The sequence below is a fragment of the Phoca vitulina genome, unplaced genomic scaffold (genome assembly GCF_004348235.1).
Source record: "Phoca vitulina isolate PV1807 unplaced genomic scaffold, GSC_HSeal_1.0 scaffold1, whole genome shotgun sequence".
NCBI classification, from domain to species: Eukaryota; Metazoa; Chordata; class Mammalia; order Carnivora; family Phocidae; genus Phoca; species Phoca vitulina.
Genome location: NW_022589704.1, coordinates 68,488,966 through 68,516,927, shown reverse-complemented (window position 1 = coordinate 68,516,927; position 27,962 = coordinate 68,488,966). Strand labels below are relative to the sequence as shown.

The window sequence follows — 27,962 nt, the reverse complement described above, 5'->3', positions numbered from 1 at the left end:
CCCCCCCCCCCCCCCCCCCCCCCCGGCCGCCCGCATTTCTTTCTTTTGGAATTCCCAATTCAACTTAGGTAATTTCCCTTCCCCTTCCATGTGTTAAGGAAGGAGTTTCCTCCTCGTCCCAGGAAGATGAGTCTTGATAATCTAGTCCAAAAAAAAGTCCAGAACCCAACATTCATTCCCCATGCCCATAATTAGATTAGAATGGACCAGTGACACAAATCTGGCCAATGAGATGTGAGGGAAAGTCTGCCTTGGGCCGAGGGACTTCCGGAAAAGCTTTCCCTCCCTGAGAGAACAGATTATGAATGAGGAACAGCATCATCTTCTGCCCTGCGAAATAGCTGTGTGAGCAAATGATGTGCTTCTCGGGCACCTATGCTCGACCCCAAGGGGACAAGCTTGAGAACATAAGCCGACAGTCTGAGGGGGGATGCAGCTGAACAGATGGAAGGTGCCAGGCCCTTGAGGATGTTGTTGGATCACTGCATCGACAAACTCTAGAACTGCCTCACTTCTACGCTTCCAGTGATGTAAAAGGCTAATGATAGGACAATAGTAATACTCTATAGTTCACATTTTTCTAAAAAAGATTTTGAGAGAGAGCCAGAATGAGTTGGGGGGGCAGGGGGACATATGGAGAGGGAGAAGCAGGCTCCCCACTGAGCAGGGAGCCAGCTGGAGGTGGGGCTCCATTCCAGGACCCTGAGATCACGACCTGAGCTGAAGGCAGACACTGACTGAGCCAGCCAGGCGCCCGGTAACACTTTATAGTTTAAACAACTTTTGGGCAGGTACTCTGTTACTTGCAGCCAGAAACATTCTGTTTGACACAGTCCTCCTACAGAGTCTGGAGTCGTAATAGTTGAGGACGAAACAGGAAGGTGAACTGCATGCCTGGGAGGCAGTCTGGTGGCTCCACTATTGGAAGGATTGTATTCGGATCCATTAATTATTAATCCTGTATGCCTGGTTGGTTTCTGTACAGACTTCCCTGGACAGCATTTATCATTGCCCTTTAGTGCTTCCACAGCACTTCGATCATTTACTAGAAGGACACTTAGCCCTTTTTACTATAGTTAATGTTTATGTTTCCTTTAATATTGGGAACTGTTTGAGGATAAGGGCTGTGTATATCATTTTTATATCTCTCATGGGTAACAAAGTGCCTGGCATGTAGAAAATGTTCCATAAATATTTGCTGAACTGGGGAATTACCGTCTTTTGACAGGTATGTGCTAGGTGCACAATGGAGAAGGCCTCCCTGAGTCCTGCCTCTTGATCCCTGAAGCATATGTAGCAGAACAAAGGAATTAGTTCAGAAGAAGCGGTGTAGATTAGCTCTCGTGGGCAAGACAGAGCCCTGAGAGCACGAGAAAGTTCTCCACTTGGACTATGCAGACGGCTGTTCAAGGAGTCATCCTCGTCAGTGTGCCTTCCCTCACTTTTCACTTCTTTGCTCTCCGCCACACACTGTTTACCTCCAAAGTACATCCTGTTTTATCTCTCTTTTTTTTACATTTTCAATACTATCACCCTGTCCAATCTGCCATCGTCTCTCACAAATACCCCCCACCTGCCTCTATTATGTACGAAGGAGTCAGAGACATAGTTTAAAAATGGAATTGAGATCATCCACATTCATGCTTGGAATAAAAAGAAACTCCTTTCTGTGTCCCTCTGCCTTTTCTATCACCCTTAATTTTGTCCCAGCATTATTCCTGTCTGAAATGACTCAGGTGCTTGCCTCTTCCTTGCCTGTCCCATGGATGGTAAAGGTCCATGGGAGCAGGCACGTCATCTCTACTGTTTAGGGTCAGCTCCCCTAGACCCACAATAACACCTGACACGCAGTGACTGTTCCAGACGTGTTGGTGAGCTAACAAATCCTGAATCTGGCCACCACAGGACCACAGCTCTGAAGAGGTTGTAAGTCTTCTAGTACAAGTTTCCTGCCCGAAATAAAAGAAAAAAGGAAGATAACAGGGGAATAGAGCCATCCGTGAAACTCATGGACCTGAGCTTGAGCAGGTCAGGCTTTAAAAAAAACTGAGGAAAATAAGAAGAGGCGGTCTCAGCCCCACAGGGATGGTGTTAAAGTCACTGGGGCCACCCAACTGGTTTTGAGGACCCAGTGCGAGGTCAGGGAAGGGGTATGTGGTAGTCCCCACCTGATACCCCTACTGCTCCCTCTTCCTTTATTATACAACGTGAGCCACCATAGTCCTCAGGGTGTCAGGAACAAAGTTCCGGCAGGCTTTGGCTCTGCCTGGAATTACCATGCTTCCTGGGCCTTGGATGCTGAAATATGTGTCCCAAGCTCATGAGTCTACTTGCTTCCCCAGTGAATGAAATAATGAAGAAATGTGCACAAAAATGTATATGGGTAACTAAAGTCAATGGTTTATCATTAAGTTTAAAAAACTTCCTAGGAAGTTAGAATTTTGAAGAAAATATAAAGTTGAAAATACAGTACTTGGCAAAAATAAAACAGCTAACTCAGAAGTTTTGATTTTGTAGTTTTAGTTTACTCTCAGATTGAGACACACCCTCCTTTGGAGGTCATAATGGAGCTATGAAGACTAAAGGTAAAAATATTTACAAGATAATTGGTTTAAAACAATGAAAGAGTTAGCGTCAAACCATAAAGCCGTGATTAATCATTCACTTACAAAAATTACCACCAAAGCATTTCTTTAAAACAGCTATGGATGGAAATCAGCAGACTCAGGAAAGGCTAAAAGTCAAAAGGTTTGGATTTCCAAGTTCTAGGACTTACTCACAAAGCCCTACACTTCTATGCCTCAGTTTCTTCAGTGTAACAAGTAAAGATATTAATACCTTAATGGGTTGTTCTGTGAAGTTCAAATAAAATAATATAATATGCATTAGAAACAAAGTAGGTGTAATTGAGCACAAGGAGCAAATCTGGACCTGAGCTGGAAGTCACTGCCTGTCTACAGCTTTTTTTTTTATTTTTTAAGATTTTATTTATTTATTTGAGAGAGAGAGAATGAGAGAGAGCACATGAGAGGAGCTAGGGTCAGAGGGAGAAGCAGACACCCTGCCGAGCAGGGAGACCGATGAGGGACTCGATCCAGGGACTGCAAGATCATGACCTGAGCCGAAGGCAGTTGCTTAACCAACTGAGCCACCCAGGCGCCCTGTCTACAGCTTTATATAGGAATGGAGGCAAAAGCAGCAGGAACTTTACTTCAGGACACTTGGCATCCAGGCATTAGCAGCCATGAAATTATAATATAGGCAGATAAATGGGAAATTGTAACTTTATGCTAATATGGCCACATTAATTTATACTTGATCAAAACCAGCAGAATGATTTGGAGTTTAAGAGCACGAGCTCTCTAGAGTCACATTGCCTGAGTGTGAATCTCAACTCTGCGGAGCTTTGAGCAAGTTCCTTAACTTCTTGGGTAGCCAGCTTCTATGACGATCCCCGGAGCTCTCTGGCTAACACTCGTGCCCTTGCGTTGTATCAGGGCTGGCTTGGGTGAGCAATAGAATACAGCAGAAGTGATGGCGCATCGCTTCTGAAGCTAGGTCACAAAAGGCTCTGTGGCTTCCTTCTTTCCATCCCATGGAAAGGCCCACACGGTGGGGAACTGAGATGTCTAGCTAACAGCTATGTGACGGAGCTTGGACGTGGATCCACCAGCCCTGGTCAAGCTTTCAGATGACATCTTGATTAAGACCTCATGAGAGACCTGGAGCTAGAACCTCCCAGCTAAGCCACCGCCAAATTCCTGACCCACAGAAATTGTGAGATAACAAATGTTCGTCGTTTTAAGTGTTGGGGTAATTCATTATGCAGTAATAAATCACTAAAGCACCCTCTCAAAGTAAAATTCACATTTCTGTAAAAATGGAGATGATAATAGAACCTCTCTCAAAAGGTTGCCCTAAGGATCAAACAAGAAGTACGTTAAAAGCCCTCAGCCCAATACCTGGCACAGAGAGAACACATGTTAACTATTATTACAGGTCCGCATGCCTTCTCTTCCGTAAGTGAGGTGGTCCTGCATGTGTTTACAGTCACGTTTCCCATGGTGTCAGCACTTCATTAAGTACATTGATCCAGCTCTAGTTAGTCATTTTACATTGTCTTTCTCTATCCATCGACTGGGCAGTCTTCCCTTTTCCTCTCTGATCACTTTTGGGATGAGAGGCAAGATGTGTATGAGAGAAATTTAAGGCACATACTGTGGCTAGGGAACCATAAGTGCTGACCTGAAAAAGACCAACCCACTGACCTCATGAGCACTTGACAAAGGTTGACAACAGTTAGCTGAGCTGGCTGAAGTCAACTCGAGCGGAACTCACTGTTTAGAAATTGTCCTCTGAAATATACAAAGCTTTCATTCAGGCTCACTTATGGGCTTTTAAGCCTGGAACAGATCCTGGACTTCCTCGGACAAACTTCATAGTTGTTATCTTTTCTTTCTCTGATTATTCCTGTCTCCTTCACATTTGGGTTTCCTTTTATTACTGATGGATGGGTGAGCAGTCAAATTTCCTATGCACTGAAAGAAGATATGGAGGAAATTCACTGCTAAAGCAGTGAAAAGAACAAAAGAAGAACAGGTATGTTTCTATCCCATAATAAAACTCAATAATAAAACTATTTGACAAATAACAACTCAACAATAAAACTATTTGATGAGTAACAACTCAATAATAAAACTATTTGACAAATTTTTCAAAAGCATAGTGTATAATATAATGTGAAAGGGGGAGTAAAGGGATCACAAATATTGACTCAGAGGTTTTATTACCAGTAAGCCATGAGGATTTCTATACTTCCATTAAGAGTAAAGTATATTTATCTATTTTACTGATGACTCTGGGAAACTGAATGTTTAAATGTAATATCCTTCTATAATAGGATATCTGAAGGGTTTAAAATAAAAATACAATCTTTTATTATATACACAGAAGGAGGTGAACTTTTAATTTTGCTGGACGAAATGCATAATTCCTGACCTCAGGGAGTTTTTATTCTAAAAAAATACAGTAGTATTAAACTTATGCCTCTCTGCCTCTCTGCCTCTCTCTCTCTCTCTCTTCTGGGTGTGTTTAGTTCTGCTAAAGTCAGTGTTTCATATGGAAACACTTAACCTTCTCTTAAAACAACCTCTCAGGGGATGAACTTGGTTTTGCTCATTTCGTCCTCCTTCCTTTTGGCTGTTTATTTCTTAGCTTTCCACATGATCTAGGGCTTTGTTTTTCTATCAAAATCTTCTTCTCTCCCCTTCCCTTCTTTTCTTCCTTCCTTTTCTTTCCATTCATCTTTCCTCTCTCCCACCTCCTATCCTCTTTCCTTCCTAGTACTTTTTTTTTTTTTTTTAACTTTAAACCTAGATTGACAATACGGAGAACATTTCTTGGGTGGTGACTCTGGATTCTTTGTAAGAATGCTGTCCTTCATTGTGGCACAGTCCAGGAATGAGATTGTTGATTTAGTGCAAATGCCACATTCCTGAGCTTTCATTTATGATAAAGCAGCAGTTGAAACAAGATGATTTCTCTTTTTTCCTGAAATATATATGTGTGTGTGTGTGTGTGTGTGTGTATGCATATATATATATATATATATATGCATATATATACAAATTAAGAAATATGGGAAGAGAAGTAACTTGGGTGTTGTTTCTTAAGTGTAAATAAAGCACACAATGAAACCACATATCCACCCAGTTGCCCAAGAGGCATCCTTAGCCACCCTCCCATTCCTTTTACAAAGTCTAATTGTTCACATTTTTGAGTAGCTTGATAGCTTTCAAATTCTGCTCTGCACCATCACTCTTCTGGGACACTTCCCTGTTTCCCCTCTAGCCTTGCTCCACTCAACTCACATTCCCACTGTCAGGCCCAACAGTCCAGGCATGCACAAAATTCTCCAGTAGTTCTCATCATCTGCAGGTTAAAATCAACTCCTTTTGCTTCTGCCCACCCTGCTCTTCTGCCAGGAGTCCTTTTATGATCCAATTAGAGGATGCGATCTTGTGTCTCTGTGACTCGTAAGGGATTTATATTTTCTGGAAAACCTTATCTCCAGACACTGATATTAACTATTTGAGCATCCCTATAGAAGAAACTTCTCCTGACACAACTTCCTTGACATTCTAATCCACAGGGAAGTTTGCTCAAGTCTCTCTAAATTATTTTATTGAATCATAATGCTTTGATGGAGACACATGAATCTCTGGAAAAGTCCCATCAAAAGACTGTTCTTGAAATATTTGTCCAAATTTCTTTTGGGGAAGAGACTAGGTGTGGTTTAAGGGAAATGACAAGGCAGCCCCTCCCCAGTCTGCATGCCCCACCCAGCAAAGCAAAATCCCCCATAGTTAACTTGACCAAACCCCCTAGATGGCAGTTGCATGACCCAGGCCCCTAGGCCATTTCACTGCCTATTTCAAGTGGCTTATCAAAGTTCAGTGTTCCTTCCAACTTTCCTTAAGGAAAGTTCTGATAATTATAGTTTTACATCCATCCTTCCAGTGATGCTGTGGTGCCTCAGTGATGTTCTGGAGACAAATGGGCTATCCAGGTTACTTTGATTTTTTTGCATATTTGTCTCCCAGTAGATATAAACCTCTTGAGGTCAGAGGTATTTATAAATTTTAATCTTTGTATTTGCAGCAAGTAGCACAATGCCTGGGGCATAATGTCAGCCATGTGAATATTTATTGATTGTATGGATGACCCGTTTTTTTTTTGGTAAGATTTTATTTATTTGAGAGAGAGAGAGAGAAATCACGAGCAGGGGCAGAGGGTAGAGGGAGAAGCAGACTCCCCACTAAGCAGGGAACCTGATGCGGGACTCAATCCCAGGACCCTGAGGTCATGACCTGAGCCAAAGGCAGATGCTTAACCAACTGAGCCACCCAGGCACCCTGAATGACCCGTTCTTACAACTAAGCTTTGTATGTGTGGTTGTTTAAATATACAAAGTATCACTTTATGAAAATAGTTATATTTTAACACAAAGTCAAACAAGGGAACTGATGTCTGCCATTGGATTATCTCAAATGGTGGTAACCATTGCTTTCTTAACTAAAAGTCATTATCAATAGGTCAGCACACTCAGATATTTAACCTTTGGTACCTTTGCCCTGGCCCTGAAATTGCCAGGCAAACAGTTCTTGACAGCTTCACAAACTAATTCTGAACTGTCCCCTTGAAATCTGGAGAAGACCCCTCAGTGTGTGAGCACTGTCTGCACATTTCCTGGTTGACTAGACCATCCAGAGAGAATGCTTCAGTTGGCTGACTAGAACGTGTAATACTGAAACGAAAGTAAATATTTACTTAAAAGGAAAGTAAGGCCAGAAGAAACCCAAACTAGATGTTCTCACTTGTTTGCATCCAATAATGTGTATGCCATTACATGAACGTTTTATAGTAAGAGCTAGAGTTGAATTGAGTCAGGCAAGCTAAAAAAATGAAGGTGGCTTTAAATGAAAGAATCCACCAAACATCACTGATCCCACCCCCCTCTGAATATTACCATGTACACCAGCTTTATGATTTACTATGACATATTTCTATAAATGGTCAAGTAGTTTTTTCTCTGCATCTTAACTCTCTGATTAATGCATTTTCATCGTCCCGGAAGGAAAAGAACCTGGGTTCCCCATGTAGTCTTTTCTCAAAACTGTATTTTGGGGCTTTTCCTTCTCTTATTTTTTTTCCCTCCTTTTATGACATCCCTACTACTGTTTGAAGCCTTTAAACGCCACATCTTTTCCTTTGAAGGTCCCAGCTACAAAGGTTTTTTTTTTTTTTTTTTTAATTTAAATCATACTAAATTTAAACATTTAAACTTGAATTTAAGAAAAAGAAATCCTAAGACTTTTCCTTGATTGCGGGAAGTATGTATTTATGATACAAGGCTCTCGCAGCCTCAACACTGGAGACTCCCCCAAGGGCATCTAGCCACTCCCTAGAAGCAGCAACAACCCCAGGGAAGCCTCAGCTACAACCTGGTGCACTGGTCCAAGCCCCCAGCAAGATCCTTAGTTCTCCGTGTGCTTAATGTGGTAAGACAGAACCCGGTCCTGGTCTCCAATTTTCTTATCTTTTGCAAATGTTTCAAACTTACTGCCTTTGTTCAGCAGAACCACGGGCACGGTGATGACGGTGACGAGCGCAGCGAGCCCCAGCAGTCCCAGGAGCACCTTCCACGGCGTCTGCAAGCCGGTCAAATCGTATCCAGTTAGAGCGAGCCCTTTGGCCCCAGGCTGGCAGAGGCAGAGTGTCGGGGCCCGCGCTGCACCCTAGGCGGCGGGATGTGCCCATGGGCGAACATCCGGAAGAGGGGCACAGTGGGCTGAGAGGGTTTGGAGTGCGGAGGTTGCAAGAGCGGTTGCCCTTGAACTTGTGGCATCAGAGCACATTAGCGTTTGCTTCTCTACGGCCTCCTGCACGTCAGAAGCCAAGTGAGGGAGAAGCCAAGTGAGGGTTCGAGCGTGCGTTTTATGGGTGGCTCTCTGCGTCCTCCCAGGCTTCGCGCCTGGTACTAGCAGAAACCCCGGGGGGCCGAGCGCCAGGCGGGGGCTCTGGGACGTCCCTTCACCTGTCACAGGGTGGCCCTGGAGCTTCCGCCGAATAGGAGCCCGTGGTCCCGTTCCTCGAGCTTCGGGGTCAATTTGGGGGAGAGTCTGGTGAAGAAGCACCTACAACGCGACCCTGGGGTTAGGGAAAGGCGCTACTCAACTCACCTTCATCGTCGGTGTGGGCCCGGAACTGAGTGTTCGGAGCAGGAGCGCAGGCAGAAGTCAGGCGAGCTGCAGAGACTCGCGTCCAGCTCCTCCGCTCGGGGCCGCGGAGTCACTCTGCGCTCCCAAGTTTCTGCCCCGAGTTAAACATTAGTGAGCGCCCAGCCCGCTCGGTATAAAGGCCGCGGGCAGGCCGCGGGCAGGCTGCCGGCGAAGGCGCGCCGGGCGCCGGGCACTGGCATCCCGGCCGGAGGGCGCCCGAGAGGCGCCTCCCCCGTGTGCAGGGCGCTGGGCGGCAGCCGGGGCGCGCAGGGTGCAGGGCCCCCGGGACGCGCGGGCGGGGTTGCGAGAGCCGGGGCCGGGGTGAGCCGGCGTCTGGCACCCGGCGCGCACACGGTGGGCGCCCTAGCGGAAAGGGACCTTGGCGCTCGGCTCCCATGGGGTCTGCAAACTCACGGCTTACTGCTGGCAGCCCAACTAAAACCCAGGCCTCTGTTTTTTTGCTAGTGAAAGTCTGTTGGGAAGTAGTGGGGTGTTTAAAGCTTCTGGAAGGCAAAGGAAGAGAAAAGGTGATTGTGTCTTTGTGAATGGCTCTTAAAGGCTAAGTATCTGAATTCACCCTCCGTAGGGAATTTCCAGCTTGTCTTGCAGGCTTACCTTCTCATCAGGATGCCAAAAACAACAAAAATACTTATGTGGAACATACTTTTTCCCGGGAGCTGCTCTAAGCATTTACTGTGTTTATTTTACAGGGAGAAAGCCTAGGCACAGAAGGGTTAAGTTACTTGTCCAAGACGCTCAGCTAGGATGTCCTGGAGCCTGAAATCAGAATCCATGTTCTTAACCATCGCTTCACACGGCTTCTCATCTTTCAGTCTTGCAAAGAGAGTTTAGGAAGGAGAAAAAGGTTGGATGTGGCTTCTCCCTTCCTCGGCTCCCCGCTGTGCCCTGTAGGTTCATTCCTTTCTACCTCCCTTCCTGCCCAGTAGGTTCCTTTCATCCTTCCTTCCTCCCATCCTCTGTGGCATTTATTACCATTTATTCTGCCCACTCCCCAAATATTTGAGTGGTTGCAAGGTGCCAAACCCTCTTCTGGTTGCTGGAGAGAGAGAAGTGGGACAAGATGAGGTCTGTGCATTTGGCACTTTCAGTATAAAATACTCTGGTAAACATTTGCCTTTAGGGTCTCTCTATACTTACTTCCTTTCTTGAGGATAAGTACTCCCACCCCCTTAAAGGCCTCTTCAGCTTGGGTTCACTGCCGCTGAAAAGCAAAGCCTCAGTGTCCATAGTTAGAGGTAAAAGATTAAACATGCAAAGTCCTGTGGGACATTAACACATGGTTATGAATAAATTCAAGTTTTCATCCTTTATCTCAAGTGCTGACTTTGCTTCTAAACTCTGGACCACTGGTTGCTCTTGATACCTACATATGCTCACCCACACCCCCCTCCGGGGGCTCAAACTGAACTCTTCACCTCCTTTGTCAGTTTCTCTCTGCCCTTCTCTGATCATCTCTGTCTTCATTAAAAGTGTTCTGTTCACCATTCACAAAAACTGAAAACTTCAGTCATCTCAGGTTTTCTTCTCCATTCTCCTACTATATTCACTTGGCCATCAGTTCCTCTCAAATCTGCCTCTACAAGTGTATCTCAAATCCATCCACTCCTCCCTTTCCCACCTGCTCAGAAGGTGAGTCAATAGGGCTACTGGAGCCTGTGAGCTGGGGCTGTGAAAAGAGCCATCCAACAAGGACTACAGGAAATGGTGCCATGCTGGGGGCTCAGTGTTCGCCTCTGCTGGGGGAGGGGAGCCACAAGTCACATCAGCCTTGGGGAGGGAAGGCAATACAGCTGAGCCCATGCTTAACCTCCATGCCTATACCAGGGCACTGTACATTCAGCAAGGGGAAGCTGGAGGGAGGTTGGCTGACATCCACGGGACAGATAATCCTGTTCTCTGGAGGGTATTCCATGAGACACAAATTCCTTCCCACTCTTCCCACGTCAAGATACTCCTTCCCAAATCTCCCCTATCCCAACTTCTTTATCACCAGTCTTTCAGTCTTGTTTTTTTTCCGAGTCCCTAAGGAACCAGCTGGCCAACACATTAGCCACCTCCTATGAGTCAGTGTTGATCTTGTATCAGGTCGTCTGTCTTTCCAGACAAAATGGAAAAACAGCTGTAATAAGAGTTCTATCCCTTAGGAAGATTTCTCTTCTTACCGTATTTCAGGGTATCCCTGAGCGGGTCTGTGACCGGGAGGCATCCATTTGGGATTGGTGCCGGCTCACTTTGCATATACGGCTGGCTCTTCCTTCCTGTTGCCTGGCTCTCCAGAACTTTCTGTGGAGCTGCAGGTGTGTGCTCAGCGAGAGACATGGAAGCATTGAGGAAGCCATCATGAAGCCTAAGCTCTCTGCTCATGTACTTTTCTTGTGCCTGCTCGACCATTGAGGCTCTTTGGCCATATCTTAAAAATACCATTTTCGCTTCACGGGATGCCGCTCCTCCAGAAAAGGCATGTTGGAATCCTAATCCCCAGTATTTCAGAAAGTGACCTTATTTGGAAATAGGGTCTTTACAGAAGTAATCGGGTTAAAGAGAAGTACTTAGGGTGGGCTCTTATCTAACATGACTGGTTTTAAGAAGGGGAAAGTTGGACACAGAGACAGACATGCACACAGAGAAGATGAGGTAAAAAAAACACAAGTTGATGATCATCTCCAAGTCAAGGAGAGAAACTCGGAACAGGTGCTTCTATCACAGGCTCAGGAGGGGCCAACCCTGCTGATCCCTCGATCTGGGACTTGCAGCCTCCAGAACTGTGAGATAATATATGGCTGTTGTGTAAGCAGCCAGCTTGTGGTACTTTGGTTCAGCCGTCCTAGCAGACTAATGTGCTTGGCATTCCCTGATCGTGTGCTCTGTCTCTACCAGGACCCTCTAGAAAGAGAGGAGTTGATCTTCATGTAGTGAATAATTGTTGACTGCTGTAGCCAAAGTCTAAGATGGGTCCAAAGTTTTGGGGGTGTTTTATTATACATGGATAGATAATTAATAAATTGGCAAAGAGGGCATGACGTGGTTCTAAAAATCCTAGGCATATACTCGGTGATTCTCCTCTTGGGGCCTGCCAGAGCCTTTGTACAGGATCTCTAGCTGCCACCGACATGTCTAAGAACTATTGTGTCTATTAGGTCATTAAGATCCAAATATCAGAACAGCCTCAGCTTGGGAGCCCTCTCTTGCTCCAGGCTCCATTCAAAATAGACAGGCTTAGAGGCTACTGAGCAAATGGGTTGGAGAAGCACATCCAGATGTGGTGTATTATTTCTTCCAAATCTGAAGAGTTCTGGCAAACATTGTTCCTCTTCGTGGTGGGCATACAAGGAATAGTGCCTTATCTTTCACTTTAGAGGGGATAGGCTGACCCACTCTAGACTACTGAATTCCTTGAAACTTTGCACAATTTTCATGGGATTTACCCTCTACTCTGTGGCCATATTTGTCTTACTACAGCACTTACGGAAATTGCTCCTTATTGTACTTGAGGTCCAATTAACATAATGTTACCCATGTGATGGACCAGTGTGATGTTCCATGGGATATTAAGATGACCAAGGTCCGAGGAGACCATACTATGACAGAGAGCAAGAGAGTTGACATAACTCTGAAGTAAGATGGTAAAACTACACTGCTGACCCTTCTAAATGAAGGCAAACTCTTTTGGACAGTCCTATTAATTAGATCAAGAAAAAAAATATTCTTCAGGTTAATAGCACCCAGATACTAGGACTGTGTTGTTGGACCCAGTAAAATTACCACCCTGGAAATGGCAGCTGAGATTGATTACCATTTTCCAGAATTCATCTTACTTTTGCACTGGCTGAACAGGGAAATTTATTGCGTATAGGATAGAGAATAAGCATTCTTGCATTTTTTGGGTTCTTAGGTAATGACACTAATCTCTGTACTCACCTAGGGATGTGGTATTACTTTTGATTTTACCATTTGGATGTGGAGGAGGGACAGTTCCAGGGGCTTCCGCTTGGTCTTTCTTACTATAATGTCCCTTCATGAGCCAGGGAGTGTAGAGTCTAGAAGCTGAAAAAGTAAGGAAAGGAATTCTCCCCTGGAGCCTCTAGAAGGAATGCACCTCTGATGATACCTTGACTTTAGCCCAGTAGGACCTCTTTCAGACTCCTGACCTCCAGAACTGTAAGATGACACATTTATGTTGGCTCAAGCCCCCAGGTTTGTAGTTTCTTATTATAGCAGCAAGAGGAAACTAAGACACCACTAGACCATAGTGGTGTTTTAACTCCATAGAAATGAGTATAAACCTAGGGCCAGTGTTTAGTAACTCCTGGGAGGTCTGAGCATGTCCCTTTTAACAGGTCATATTCAAAGTTAACTGTACGTCACGTGTCCTCCCAAGGAAGCCTTGGAAGAAGACGATGTATTCAGTGTGGCAGCTCTGCAGGCTCCTTCCTCAAAAAGATCTGGCCTTCATTTTAAACATGGCGTTCTGGCCTGAGAATGCACTGGTTTGAATCTGAAAATGTGATGGGAGGCCATGAATTCCTATTGTGGCAACTTAAGGGAGATTTCTGCCCCAGACCTAGAATTTTTCTGACTGCTTAAATCCAGCCCTAGTTTAGAATGCTGCCCATCTCCTTCATTCTTAAGTACCTCATGATAAGTGAACCACCATCATTGCGGGTGAAACACTCTGGTTACCATGTTATCCCTGTGGCTGTTGATGGGAATAACCCCTTTTAAGAACCCTGAGTGTTGGGGGCGCCTGGGTGGCTCAGTTGGTTAAGCGACTGCCTTCGGCTCAGGTCATGATCCTGGAGTCCCTGGATCGAGTCCCGCATCAGGCTCCCTGCTCGGCAGGGAGCCTGCTTCTCCCTCTGACCCCCTCTCATGTGCTCTCTCTCTCTCTCTCTCTCTCTCATTCTGTCTCAAATAAATAAATAAAATCTTTAAAAAAAAAAAAAAAAAGAACCCTGAGTGTTGGGGGTGGGGTCACCTAGAGAGAGCTATTGCCCTGCAAAGATGCAGCCAACGTCAGATTGCAGCACAGAGTAGATAAAAAGCAGAAGGATTAAATAGTTTGGTCCCTTTCTCCTACTTCTCTTCAATACCTTGCTGATATTGGCTGAACCCAACTAATGGCAGAGGGCAAAGAAGCCTGGATACTGGGGCAAGCTGTCTGTAGGGGTCAGCTGCATAAGGCAGTGGGCAGGGAAGGTAAGGTTGAGGAATGAATAGGAGGGTCCAAATGAAAAATAACCAAATACACAGCCCAACACCATTATAGTGTATATTATTTGCTAAATCATCTCCTCATAAAGGTTGGAAATGTTCCGTTTATTCTTTTATTATTTTCTTCCATCCTTTATTCTCTAGGGCCTAGGGAAATGCTCAGAACACAACAGTAGTCAATGTATTGAGAAAATGAAAACATGAAATGATAAATGAAGAAAAAATATCTCAAATCTCTCTCTGTGTTCTTGGGGGTTGGAACCAGAGGCATGGAAGAAATGGGATCTCACATGTAGAAAGGAAGGAGAGAGGGAAGTGGCTGAGGGCAGAGGGGGTGGTGAGGGAACTGAAGAGATTTTCTTCCTTGGCCTTGGCTCTGGAGGATAAGTAAAGTAAGTACAAAGGTTTTTATTTGTTCTTTTGTTCAGTGGACAACTACCCTCCACATAATCTGCCCCACTTATCTGGGAATGAACTCCTGCTGCCCAAGCCAAATCTCACATCTCACCTCCTTTAAAATGCAGATTAAAACTCACTTTGCAGGTTACCTTTAACATTGACCTCATCTGTTTCTGTCCGATTTTCTGCTTTTCCTAACAACCATAGTTTGGAAGATTATTCTGCTTGTGTTCTAGATGGAACTTATTTACAACAAAATATCTACCAAGAGATACATAAAAGATAGACAGCTAGCTGGGTAATTTTATGGACTTAGATATAAGGAAAGAAGAAATTTTGAGCCAAAGGAATAACTGCACTCAAAGGCTGAATGAGAAAATTGGAGGATCTTCAGGGAATATCTATTAGGTTTGGTTTTACCAGGATATAGGGTGTTTGAGAGTGTTGGGAAATAAAGATCAGTTGTGGAATATTCTTCAGTCTCAAATTCAATATTCAGCACGTACTAGGGAGCCACTGCAAGTTTTTGCCAGAGAACGGAACCAGGTCATACTTCAACTTCAGGTGTGAGAATCAGGCAGTAGTACATGCTGGATGGGTAAGAGAGAGAACAACTGGAGAGGGGATGAAGCTCAATAAGCTCCATGTTGCATAATTAATTGGCCAGGTGCTTCCCTTTGTGAAGCTTGTCATAAAAGAATTTCATCATGTTGATTTGTACTTCACTATAACTCTCTAAAAACTGTTTCTCAGCTGTGGTTTGGGGTGTATTCCTTGCCCCAGTTAACAATAATACTAAATAAGGGGTTCTTGTCACACTTGGTGGTCAGGAAAGGCCTTTTGCTACCTGTTAGACTAGACACCAGCCTAAGTGGGAGGAGACTTCTATGCTCTTCTGTTACTGGTGTCCTTTGGAGTCTGTGGTTTTGTTTGTTTTGTTTTCTTTTCTTTTAATTTGGAGAATTTGCTTATTTTAGTCCCTGACTTAAGAAATAATTCTATGGCTTTATGAGCAAATGTGTTTGAGATCCTTAAAACCACATTCTCACAAAGTGGCTGTGGCTATGGTGACCTCTCCTCCTTAGTGTTTCCCAGACTTTAAACATGTGATGGGTGTGCTGCTGGTGACACGTGTTTATGAGACTGGAGTTAGTGGTGGGGTGGAGCGGCCGGGGGGGGGGGGGGGGGGGGGGGGGGGGGCGTGGTTGCTATAATGCAAGGGAAGAAGTCGCAAGGATCAGTAGAACATGGCTAAGGGCCCCAAACTAAACTAAAAAGAGAGATGTCATTGGCCACGGGAGGGACCCCCCCCATTCTCTTCTGAGTGGTAAATCACATAATCAGAAAGTCCTACGTCAGAGGGCTTCCTGATTTTGTTGTGTACTGTTTTCTGGATTATAATAATAAGGGGGGAGAAAAGAGTCCATGCTTGTATTGGACTAGCATGAAAACTAAGTCTGTCATTTCTGTTTTTTCTTTTTTTTTTAAAGATTTTATTTATTTATTTGACAGAGAGAGAGACAGCGAGAGAGGGAACACAAGCAGGGGGAATGGGAGAGGGAGAAGCAGGCCTCCCGCAGAGCAGGGAGCCCGATGCGGGGCTCGATCCCAGGACCCCGGGATCATGACCTGAGCCAAAGGCAGACGCTAAACGACTGAGCCACCTAGGCACCCCAATTTCTATTTTTTTAAAATTGTGGTAAAATATATATAACATAAAATTTATCATCTTAACCATTTTTAAGTGGACAGTCATTTCTTTTTACCTAGAGTGGTTCAAAGTTTATCATGTAATTTTATTTATTTATTTATGTATTTACTTATTTGTTTTAAAGATTTTATTTATTTATTGAGAGAGAGAGAGAGTGCCTGTGCGTGGGTGAGCGGGGGACGAGGTAGAGGGAGAGGGAGAAGCAGACTCCCTGCTGAGAGGGAGCCCAACATGGGGCTGGATCCCAGGACCCCGAGATCATGACCCCATCTGAAATCAAGAGTCGGAGGCTTAACCAACTGAGCCACCTAGGCGCTCCAATTTATCGTGTAATTTTAGCGGGTTAAGCTTAAAATTCTTCATTTATGACTCTCCTTTTTCTTGCCAGGATGGTGGAGTTCAACTTCATTCCTCTCATCATATACTTTCTGGACTGGCATCTGGTTTCTGCTGCTTGAGCGGCTCTTCATAAAGGAGATATGGCATGGAAAAGAATACTCTGTGGAAAATTGGATCTTCTTAATGTTACCACATGGGAGTCTTTGCTATGGGTGTATGCAGAGAGCTTTATTCTGGTGATATTCCCCATGCTTTGAGAGAAGAAAGGACAGTAGTTGTAGTATTTCAAACAGAAACTAAACCAACTGGGAAAAAGTTTGAAGAGCCAGAGACTGCAAGGCAAATGCAGTCTAAGAGGGATGGTTGGATGCTATTTAGCTCCGTGGCTGGAAAGAATAGTTTTAGGTAGAAGTATTTACAAAGGCTCTATAGCATGTCTCTCATTTTTTTTTTTTTAATTCTCTACCCTTCCCCACTCCAGACCAGTTTTACTATTTTAGATATTTTTTTTCTACCAACTCCCCATGAAACTTAAAGACCGGAGATACAATGTATGTTTCTTTATGTACTATATGTTCCCTATATATCTGTGCTTCATATATAAGAAGAGTAATTTATTTATTTATTTATTTATTTATTTATTTATTTATTTATTTTTGCCCCCAAGAACCACTCCTGGTGATATTGCCTTCATTGAGAATGCTTGCTGTGTAGTTAATGCACAGTTCCAACACGAATGTGGCAATTACTCAGGATCAGCAGACTGGTATTACTCCTTTAGAGTGTGGGTTCCAGCATATGATAGCTATACTGAGTTCATTCGGGGAAAGCTCTGAAATCTTAATGCTGAGAAGCTGCATACACACACAGATAATGGCCAGACCATATATGACAATTGGATTCTGACTCACAACCTCTACAGCAACCTGCCCAGAGTGGCCAGGTTTCTAACTTGGAACTAACCAAAAAAAGACCAATGTGCTCTCCAATCCAATCTTGCAAGATATTCCACTTCTAGTTAGCCTGCCTCCTGTTTTCCCATGCCAATAATTTCCAATCAGAACATACTTGAAGTCCCCCTGCTTTTTTCTTTTCTTTTTTTTTTTTACTTATAAAGCACTCCCACTCCCCTGCCTGCCAATCCATCCAAATGCCAAGTGATGGTGGTTGTTCAAGTTCTGAAAATATAGCCTTTGATTTTTCTTATTTGGGTGGTCTTTGTTTATTTCCATAATATGTAATGAAGGTATAACCATGGAAGACCTTACATGTTTAAAAAGACACCATAAATAATAATTCTCTCATTTCTCTATTCCAGTATTTCAGCAGCAAGCATACCTTATTCATTGGTATTTGTTTTCTTTGACCTCCCCAAAGGCTGTTATAACATCATTTGTCTAGTCCTTTATCAGCCACAGTATCTTAATAATTTAAATGACATGCCCACATTTTGTGGCCATTTGCCTGTAGCAGTTATAATATTCAAAGATGCTTGGAAATAGAGGCAAGTGCTAAAAAACATAGGTAAGTCACTCAATAAGAGTCTTATATAGAAAAATACATGACTACTGAGTTTGTTGAATACTTAATGTTAACTTTGACTTTGATGGCGCCCAGGAAAAGGTTCAGTGCTCAAGTGACTACTTCTTGAGGATTTCATTACAACTGTTTATCTCTTCAAACAAAAACAAAAAAACCAAATGTTTATCTCTTTCTAGTTAAGACTTGTCGTCACATCCCCCAATGCGTTAGCACTAGTATGCTGGCAGCCAAACTATAAAATAGTTCAAAAGAAACAATGGATTATGAATTTGATTAGAAGTGTTAAAAAACAAAATTCAAATGAGTAAAGTGGAAGATCTAATTGGCTTTATTAAATAATTCATCAATCCAACAGCATCTCATCTGGCAGGTAGAAGGAAGCTCAGAGAAGTTGTACATAGTGGAAGGTCTTTATAGGAAGGAGGGTGGGACAAGGAAGTTATTAACAAAAGAAAAAGAGAAGATTATTCCAGGTAAGGTAACCTTCCCCTAGGGGGAAGGGCGAGGGAATCTTTTGAGGTGGATTACCTCATTTTCCTTCTGGGGATGGTGAGCCCATGTGACAGATTACCTGATTGGTGCTTATCAGAAAATTCCCAACTGTCCCATGAAGACTACATATCTGGAGGAGGTTGGAACTGCAATTAGATTAGATATTAAGTCTTGGTTTGGTAACTTGGTTTGTGTGGTTCCATTTTGGGTTTGTGGCATTCTTTTTAACAGAAGATTGATTCTAAATCAGGTCATGTGGTTATGAGTAACATCACAAAGACCACCCAAAGTCATTTGGATAGAAACTAGGTGATGGCCATGAATATTGCCATCAGAGGTTCCTCAATGGGCAACTCAGGGCTCTGGCTTCCACGAGGAAAACCAAAAAACTTCAACATGGAGGGGCGCCTGGGTGGCTCAGTCGGTTGGGTGGCTGCCTTTGGCTCAGGTCATGATCCCCGGGTCCTGGGATCGACCTCCGTGTCCGGCTCCCTGCTTGGTGGAGAGCCTGCTTCTCCCTCTCTCTCTGCCTGCTGTTCTGCCTACTTGTGCTTTCTCTGTGTCAAATAAATAAATAAAATCTTAAAAAAAAAAAAAAAAACTTCAACATGGTAAATCTATTAGCAGATTTACAATATATATTTTAGGAAATATTATTATGCAGATTTACAATATATATTTTAGGAAAACTTTTTGATATTCTGATATACAGACTACATATATTTTGATATACATTTAGCTTTAACTCAGCCAAGGTTCATACTTACTGAAATGCTCCTTTGCCAGCCAGTGGACCGGGAGTCTCACAGTGAACACGTCAGGCCCATCACGGAGATCACAGTGTTTACAAATGGGTTTACAATTGCTAATCCATCCAAGCTTGCTAGCAAAATCCAAGACCAAATTCTGGAGATGACTGGGCTTTACTGGCCCCCCAAAAGCATTTTTTTTTTTTTTTTGCAGGGAGGCTGGGGAAGAATATTAGAATTCCCAGAGGCCACGAGAATGCCACTGAGGTATGGCTCTGATGTTTTGAGTGAGACAGTCCCCTAGGAGCCTCTCCTATTTCCTTCCCGGGGATTGCTGTCTTCTCTTTTCATTGTCCCTTCTTTGCCAAGTATCCCCTGGCGTAATCTCTCCTCCAAGCGAGTTCCCTCAGGCAAAAGCCCCACCTCTCCACCCCTTTCTCCACTCTCAAACTCCATTTATTCTGATGAGCAGACATGATTGGACCTACACTTTTATCAAGACTTTTGAGGCCAGAGCCCTTCCTGATTCTCCAAAGTGGTGACAAATATACCTCTGTCACTGCCTTTACTATATTATATCGAAATGACCTGTTGTCTTTCTGTCTCTCTTACCCTGCTTTGACGGTGGCAGACATGTTTTATTATTATTTGTATTTCCAGAAACTACAGCAGGGTTGGTCTGGAGTGAACTCAGCAACGTACCAAAACCATGATCACAGAAACAACTGCTTCTTCCAGCCTCTCGACATACCACCCAGAAGGCAGCGAGGAGAAGAGGAAAGAGTGAAGATCTGAAAGTCGGACAGACAAGCCTGGGTCTGTCATCCAATTATTATATGCCCGTGGGTCTTTTTTTAACCTACTTCACAGAGTTGTGGAGATTTAATGAGATAATAAATGAGTAATTTCAGCTACTCCCAGAAGCTTTCCATGTTGATGATTTCTGCACATCTCTCTTCAGCTGGGATCTCTCTGCTGGATCCTGAGCTCTCGGATGTCCCAGCCTGGCTCACTCAGAAGCCTATCAGAGGCAATGTGGCCAACAGGAAGCTGATCATTCATTATTGCTGGCACCGCCCATACTACTCCCCAAGGGCCCCCCAAACACCAAGTTTGCTCCTTCTCCCTCAGGCCTCACCTCTGCGAGAACTACCACCTGCTACATTGCCCAAGCCAGAAACCCAGGTGTCTACTCATTCCTGACCTTACACAGCAGCCTCTTTAATATCTCTGCTATTTGTCCACACCCCTCTAAGCTCAAGACCCTCCCGTTAGTTCAGGCCTTCCTCTCTTCCCATCCTAGTCGCTGCAGCGGCCTCCTCTGACGGGCTTCTCCTCTTGTACTTTCAGTCCAGTGCAGCCTCCATCACTTTCCTGTTTACAGTTAATGGCTTCTCCTGCTGACGGATAAAGCCGGAGTTCCTTTTCATGATCTGATCTCTGCTTAACCTTCCTTCTTACCGCTTCTCCCAACCCCCCCACCTACGCTAAGTTAGGTGCACTTCTAAGCATTGCTGCTCTCTCCTTCGCTTCCAAATCTTCAAACACAGTGCTTCCTCTGCCCGGTACTCCATTCCCCGTTTTTTTAATCGGGCTAAATCCTACTCAGCCTTCTGGACTGGGGTGCAAGCTCCTCTGAGAAGCTCTGTCCACCACCCCTCCGAGTGAGGTGCTTTGCCTCTGTGCTCCTAGAGAGCCTCATGCCTCACTTCTTTTAACTAAATGCTCTCACTCCGTAATGTAATTATTGTTAATCTTAAAAAAGCAAAGACAAAAAACCCTGTTGGTTACTTTACCAGCAAAAAATGGGTTTATATGGGAAAAGCAGAGAATTGCCATTGCACCCCAGCTAGCTATGGCAAAACCATAGGCAAGTCTTCAGAACAAAGGAGAGAAACACTCTTTTATAGAGGAAAGGGGGGTGTTGCGAGGGGCTTTTATAAACAAAAAAATCTATTGGAGTAAACTGGGAGTTCGAAGTATAGTGGCCCTTCATTGGCTGAGTTGCACAGTCTCTCATTGTTTGGGCTATTGAGGGGGTGGCGGGGACTTCTTCGCACTGCTGGGATAGTAAAGTGGTATCCGCGGAGTGCAAGGTGCATCTCTTCCTCTTCGTTTGCCGGTGATGAGGAGTTGTAGGGCGTGGAAGCTCCCCCGGCCAGCCTTCCGACTCCAATCTAAACAAGACGTCCTTTTATCAATTTTCACATTATCTAATGTAATAATAGCTTCGGGCCCCATGTTATGTACTAGAGATTCTTCTAAGTTCTTTACTTGCATTAGCTCGCGTAATCTTCCCAGCCACCCGATGCCGTAGGTACTGTTATCACCCCTACTTTACAGATGACACGCAGAGAGGCAGACATTCCTCCCAGTATCACACAGCCAGCATTTGGACCCAAGAGGTCCGACTCCAGTCCATCTAATTATCTACTATGCATTTTTGTATGCAATGAGCTCCAAGGATTTTGTCTATGTTGTTCACTGATGTACTCTCAGGGCCTAGAATAAATTCTGGCATGTAATAGCTGCTCATAATGTGTTTACAGACTCACTGAATGAATAAATGCTAATTCATTTGTGTCCCTCCCTTCTGAAGGGCCAAGGACTGGGTTTTATTCTGTTTATTTCCAGCAGCTGGCCTGGTACCTGGCACATAATAAAATTGTCAAGCTTGTCTTTCTGCGTAGGTTCATTGCCACTCTGAGTTCTAAGAGGCTCTTTTGCCCCGTGCTTTTTTGAGACCCTGCATCCACCCTACCACTCCATAACACACTTTGCTTCATGTCAGTTTTCAGTGTATATAAAAAAATCTGGTCAGCTGCCGCTTGACAGCTGGAAAAACAGAGCTGCGCTGGAGCCAAACGATTTTGTGCCTCAGATAAGCAGGGAGGAGAGCCTCCTGCCTCATGCGGGTATGTGGGCAGAGGACTGAATCATCGAGTTCTTTGAGTTCCTTGGAAAAAGATAACTCAAAGGAATATTACACAACATGGAGAAATGGGGACTAAGCAGAGACATGGAAATGACTAAAATGGTGGAAAATACAATCCTCGAGGCTAAAAATAGTTGTGAGAGGAAAAAGCTGTGGACCAATATTCCAGTGCCCCGAAGGTCCGTGCATGAACAGGTTCCAGTGTGAAGGATGTTAAACAGATGTTCGCAGGAAGAAAGGAATGTACGTGCCATAATCTTAAGCTGCCCTTTGAGGAGCTGAGACAGAGGGGAGAGTACAACTTTTCTAGGGGAAAGACAGCCTGGGCTTCTGCAAACCCTTATAAAAGGATATCCTCAAGTGGCACGTGACCCAGGAAGAAGGCAAGGGGGTCCAGGGTAGTAGGTATATTTGGCAATTTTCCTTTCCTTAGATTTAAAGTCCCAACAGATTTTTTTAAATGCATTGCAGAATTTCTCTAGAAACTTTGAAAACTTTGGGTAGGGTGGGGGCGGGGGCAGGTCAGAATTTTGTGGTCATGCAAATAAACACTCTTTGTTCCAATCTCTGGGTTATGTGGTAGCTAACACTGGACAGACACACACGTTGGTACAATAGAGAGTGTGGGCGGCTGCCCACTCAGGCTCTGCCTCGTTGTCTTTTTGGAGCAGCACTTTTCAAGCGGTATTTAAAGATTAAAGAGGTATGGGAGGGAAATAAGTAAAACATTTCCAAAGAGCACATGGTAGTCTCCACAAATGGGAGTGGAGTTGTCATTAAAATTATTTTTCATTGGACACCTGGGTGGCTCAGTCGGTTAAGCGTCTGCCTTCGGCTCAGGTCATGATCCCAGGGTCCTGGGATAGAGTCCCGCATTGGGCTCCCGCCGCTCCCCCTGCTTGTGCTCTCTCTCTCTCTCTGACAAATAAATAAATAAATTAAAAAAAAAAAATTCTTTTCACTAGCATTATTTTAATTTTCCCTCTAGGATTTCTGAGGTATTGCACCACCATGACAAAGTTTAAGGTAGATCCCAAAGCCAGAGGAGCTGATGATTAGAAAGAAGGGACTAGATTGGTTTCCCAGCCAGAGTCACTGGCTAGGAGGGACTGTGAGGAGTCTCGTATTCAGCAGTTTGTCCTGCAGGCAGTGCTCGAGCTCTTGGAAGGGAGGTGCTACGTAAATGTGTTGTAGTGATGAATGCCCTGCGGCAGGAGGACGAGGGTGTACAGAGATGTAATCTCAAACTCTTTCTTGTAGGTTCATCTTTTCTGCCCAAGAATGCACACACCTTATGCGCAGGGACCAGATCTTCTAATTCCTATTTATAGCCTTTCTTTTTCTTTCTCAGGGTTTTCAGGAACTAAGAATGCACATATGGACAAAACCCATGCAAAAATTCAAGATACTTATATTGCTAAACATGTGCAGAATGTTAGATAAATACAGTTCATAAAAGGATAAGGGCAAGAGTTTCTTTCTACCCAACGATTTTGTACAACTCCTGATATGCTAGCTCTAGTGGTGAACTGTGACAGCCCTGGGCCCTGCAGAGACCTCCACCTGACAGCCGTAAGCTCCTTCCTGGCTCTCAGAGGCTCAGGAATGCACCGTGTCTGCATCCCTGCCCCCAGAGTCCTGCTGTCCTCTCTAGGCCAGACAGCTGCCTTGAAGGAGGAGTGGCCAAGGCATTCTCACTTTTGAGGGGAGTGAAATAAAACCGCCCGGGCAAACCAGGTTTTCCAATTAAAGTCCATGGATCTTCCTGTTTTCCCAAGAAGAGCCTCTGTTTTTTTCCTATACTCTATTGCTGGTAGACAATTTTCAGTAACTATCCTCCCTATTGTTTTGAAAGGCGATGCTTAGTAAGTAGGTTGTTTATGTTTAGCAATTTCCCTTCTCAGTTTTATTCAAGCACAGAATTTACTAAAAAACAAATGACTCTTTTATTATTTTAGTGGAAATCATGAACTTAATTCAAATATACGTAGGATCAGTTTTCTGAACCTCTTTTCTACCCAGTCATCCCTGTAGGAAGTTAATGCTTACGTTTGGGTGAAGTACTTTTAACTAGTGGTTAATGGAATATATGCCATATAGATGTTATTTCTCTTAGGCATTCACTTAATGATTGGGCGACCTTTGCTAATCCTTCCTGATGCTGCAAAGGGATAAGAAAACAAGTATGTAAAGGTTAGATTTGAGCCCTGTGGTATTGCTGATCCCTGACTATTTGTGATGTACAGTACGACCCAATATGTCTAAGGTTTATCCATAAAACAGTACGTCCTATACTGTGTCAAATATAAAATTGATATTGGAATAGTAACATTGTGCTATTAAGAAAAACTTAAGAAGGTAAGTTCAAATATTGTTTTAAATACAGCAGCAAAATAGAAACATAATACCATGTTCCATGCTATAATAAACTAGTACTTGATGAGAGAAGACACTATTTTATTTTGTACCCTGTAACTAAACATCAGTCTAATAATTTATAAAAAATAGATTAACTTACTATCAACCCTAATGCCAATAACATTTTATGAAACGACTCTTCACTGCGTTCTTTGAGTCAGAGGTGAATTGTGTTGAAGAGATGTAGGAAATCTTCCTTTATCTCACTGAAGACTATGTATTTCAATAAGAAATGCTTTACATTTTTTAACTACTCTGTATGAATAAATAGTGCTAACACAAAATTAATAAAAACTGATCAGTAAAAATTTTAATTCACTGTTAAAATGAGAATTCCAATAAACATATGAAACATTTTGGCGTTGAAAAAATTCTGACTTATGTGCAAACGTAACCCCCCTCCTTTATATTTTTGTCCCAGTATACAGTAATAATTCACAACTCTAAATTATGCAAAAGAGCTAATGCTCCTTTTCAGTTTGTGTGCATCTAATGGACAGTCTTAATAAAGAAGCTAATGAGCATCTGATAGCATGGTGCAGCATAAACCTAAGGAGGAAACTAACAGGCTCACTAATCATGGAGCAAATTTTTTTCTGTGGAAAGCAAGGAAATGCAAAATCAAAGAATGACTGCATCTTGACTAGAGGGAAAGCATTCCTTCTCTCTTATCAGTTCCAGGAAGTTAGATAAGGACCTCTAATCCCATTAGAGATACATACCTTCAAATGCTTGAGTACTTTATTACCAGAGATTTTCCCTCTGGATGCTGCAGTTTAAGATTTTTAAAGGAATAGTTATACTTTAGAACTCATGAGAAGTCCCTACTTTTTAAAATTAATTTATTTTTTATTCAGGTATAATTATACACAGTGTTATATCAGTTTCAGGTGTGCAATATAATGATTCAACAATTCTATACATTTTTCAGTGGTCATCAGGATAAGTATACTCCTAATCTCCTTAACCTATTATCCCCTACCCACCTCCCCTCTGGCAACCACCATTTTGTTCTCTACATTTAAGAGACTGTTTTTTTGTCTCTTTTTTTCCCTTTGTTCATTTGTCTTGTTTCTTAAATTCCACATATGGGTGAAATTATATGGTATTTGTTCTTTGACTGACTTATTTCACTTAGCATTATATCCTCTAGCTCCAATCATGTTGTTGCAAATGGCAAGATCTCATTATTTTTTATGACTACATAATATTTCATAGAAGTCTGTGTTTTCATCAATGGGGAGCATTCAATTATAGTCATTTCCCATGGAGTTTTGTGGGATGGGGTTTGACCTGTGTTAATTGTTTTAGTGCTTTCTCTCAGTATTCTTGAGAAACTGAACAAACCTTTGTGGACAGTCCACAGTGTGCTCTTCCTCCCTCATATCAGTCTCCACACTCAGCCTTCCCACTTCCCGGTCCCCAGAACCACATGGGAGTGCAGAGCCCCACCACTTCTAGCAGCCTTCCGACTCCTAGTGCCCTCCATGTTCCTTGCCCTCCTCACCCCCACCCCTTGGTTGGGTCTCTATACTCTGCTCAGAGAGATTGTCCTCAAATGCAAGGTCGTCCTATTGTTTCCAATCCTTTGACCATTATCTATAAATTCCTTTGTAACTCCTCCTCCCCTCCCCGCCATCCCTGCCCCGTCTCAGTGTGACCCTGTTCTTCATTCCAGGCCCTTCCTCATTCAGTACCCTCTTCCAGGACCTCTCTTTCCAGCAGCATCCCTGGTTTCCTGCACCCAAACAAACCCTGCTTGCTTGTGAAGTCTCTGCTTGGAGGCTGCTTCCTCCAAGTCATGTTCCCAGATCCCCAAAATCTGAATTCTCTGAGCACCTCAACCTTCCTCTCCCCATAGTTCTGATCACACTAGATGACCATAGTCTCTTTGCTTTTCTGAAGCCCTCTATAGTTTGCAAGCTCCTCGAGGACAGGGCCTCTTGTTTGTCTTGTTCAGCATTGTATTCTCAGGGCCTAGCACTGAGCCTGGCTCAGAGTAGACCCTGAACATACGCTTGTTGAATGAATGAATACAGACAGACAGGCAGACATATGCACAATGGCGCTTTGGGCAGAGCTCCTATCTTTGAAGAACTTATAGTCTGCTTTACTTTCTGTACACTGGAAGACTATGTGGGATAAAAAAAAAAAAACAAAAAAAAACAGACCTTTTAATTAGATCTGGATTTATACCTTTCAATTTCCCAACCCTGTGAATTAGGGTGATTTATCCAACTGTCCTGAGATTTAACATATGAATCAGTATAGGGATAAAAGATGTCTATCTGGTGGGGTTCTTATAACTTTTAAAATAAGATCCATTAAACGTGCTCTAACAGGCATGTGGTAACATTGGCCTCCTTCCTCTACTGACATGCAACTCTGTTTCCACGTAACACAAATCTCTGCTCACCTTTCTGGTGGACTCAAGGTGCTCTCCCCTCACATATGTGATCACAAGCTCACACAATTTTAAAAAATCATATTGGGAAGACATTAAGAGAGTTTATTCATTTATTAAAAATAATAGTCACAAATATAATACTTAAAAACAGATGCATGTATCAAGAATTTATAAGCATTGTATATCAAATACCCTATCTTATTGTATAGGATAAGTAAAATTTTTTTTAAAGATTTTATTTATTTATTTGTCAGAGAGAGAGAGCCCACAAGCAGGGAGAGTGGCAGTCAGAGGGAGAAGGAGAAGCAGGCTCCCCGCTGAGCAGGGAGGCCCGTGAGGGACTTGATCCCAAGACCCCGGGATCATGACCTGAGCCAAAGGCAGATGCTTAACCATCTGAGCCACCCAGGCTTCCCTAGGATAAGTAAATTTAAAATTAGATTTCAATGGGCAGAACTCTGTTTTATGGTGTGAGGTTCAAATCTAAGGCCACTGTTAAATTTCATTGTGCATTACTCTAAGTATTAATTGTAACGGAGTAAACTTAAAGTTTTAAATTTCGAATGTAAATTTCAAAACACTGGAATTATATGTTTATACTTGGTAATAATAATATAAACTCGAGATCAAAATTTTTCTCTAAATAATAATAGTAATTATTCATTTTACTTGACTCTGTAGTGAGTTAAAAGATATGCAGAAAAGAGATCCAAGAACTCCTTCATTACTATTATTTTTTCAGTGAAAGCATGTAGCCTAAACTAGGACACAACGAAGTGAGCTGAGATAGCCTGATTTCCACAAAATTTGCAACGCAAGGGCTAGTCTTACATGTGTTCTTCACCGGCTGGATTGTGGCTGATCATGGCCAAGTGTTTTGATGCTGTTGGTTTGGCTCTTAAATGAAACTGGATCCTGACAACAAAGTTCAAGAATTATTGTCGGCTTCTCTGCATAA

General features: G+C 43.3%; 1 protein-coding gene and 1 pseudogene across 1 annotated transcript in view; one reads left to right on the top strand and one right to left on the bottom strand.

Moving 5' to 3' along the window:
- The window catches only part of DPP4 (dipeptidyl peptidase 4), an 84,372-nt gene extending 75,491 nt beyond the window's left edge, over positions 1–8,881 (bottom strand). The window contains exons 1-2 of the mRNA XM_032409468.1: positions 8,742–8,881; positions 8,123–8,210 (exon numbers count right to left, since the gene is read on the bottom strand). Coding sequence (XP_032265359.1) covers positions 8,123–8,210; positions 8,742–8,747 — 94 coding nt within the window. The 5' untranslated portion in view covers positions 8,748–8,881. The remainder of the gene's footprint in view (positions 1–8,122; positions 8,211–8,741) is intronic.
- A 7,773-nt stretch (positions 8,882–16,654) lies between these two features.
- LOC116630983 lies at positions 16,655–18,311 on the top strand (annotated as a pseudogene).
- The last annotated feature ends 9,651 nt before the right edge of the window (positions 18,312–27,962 follow it).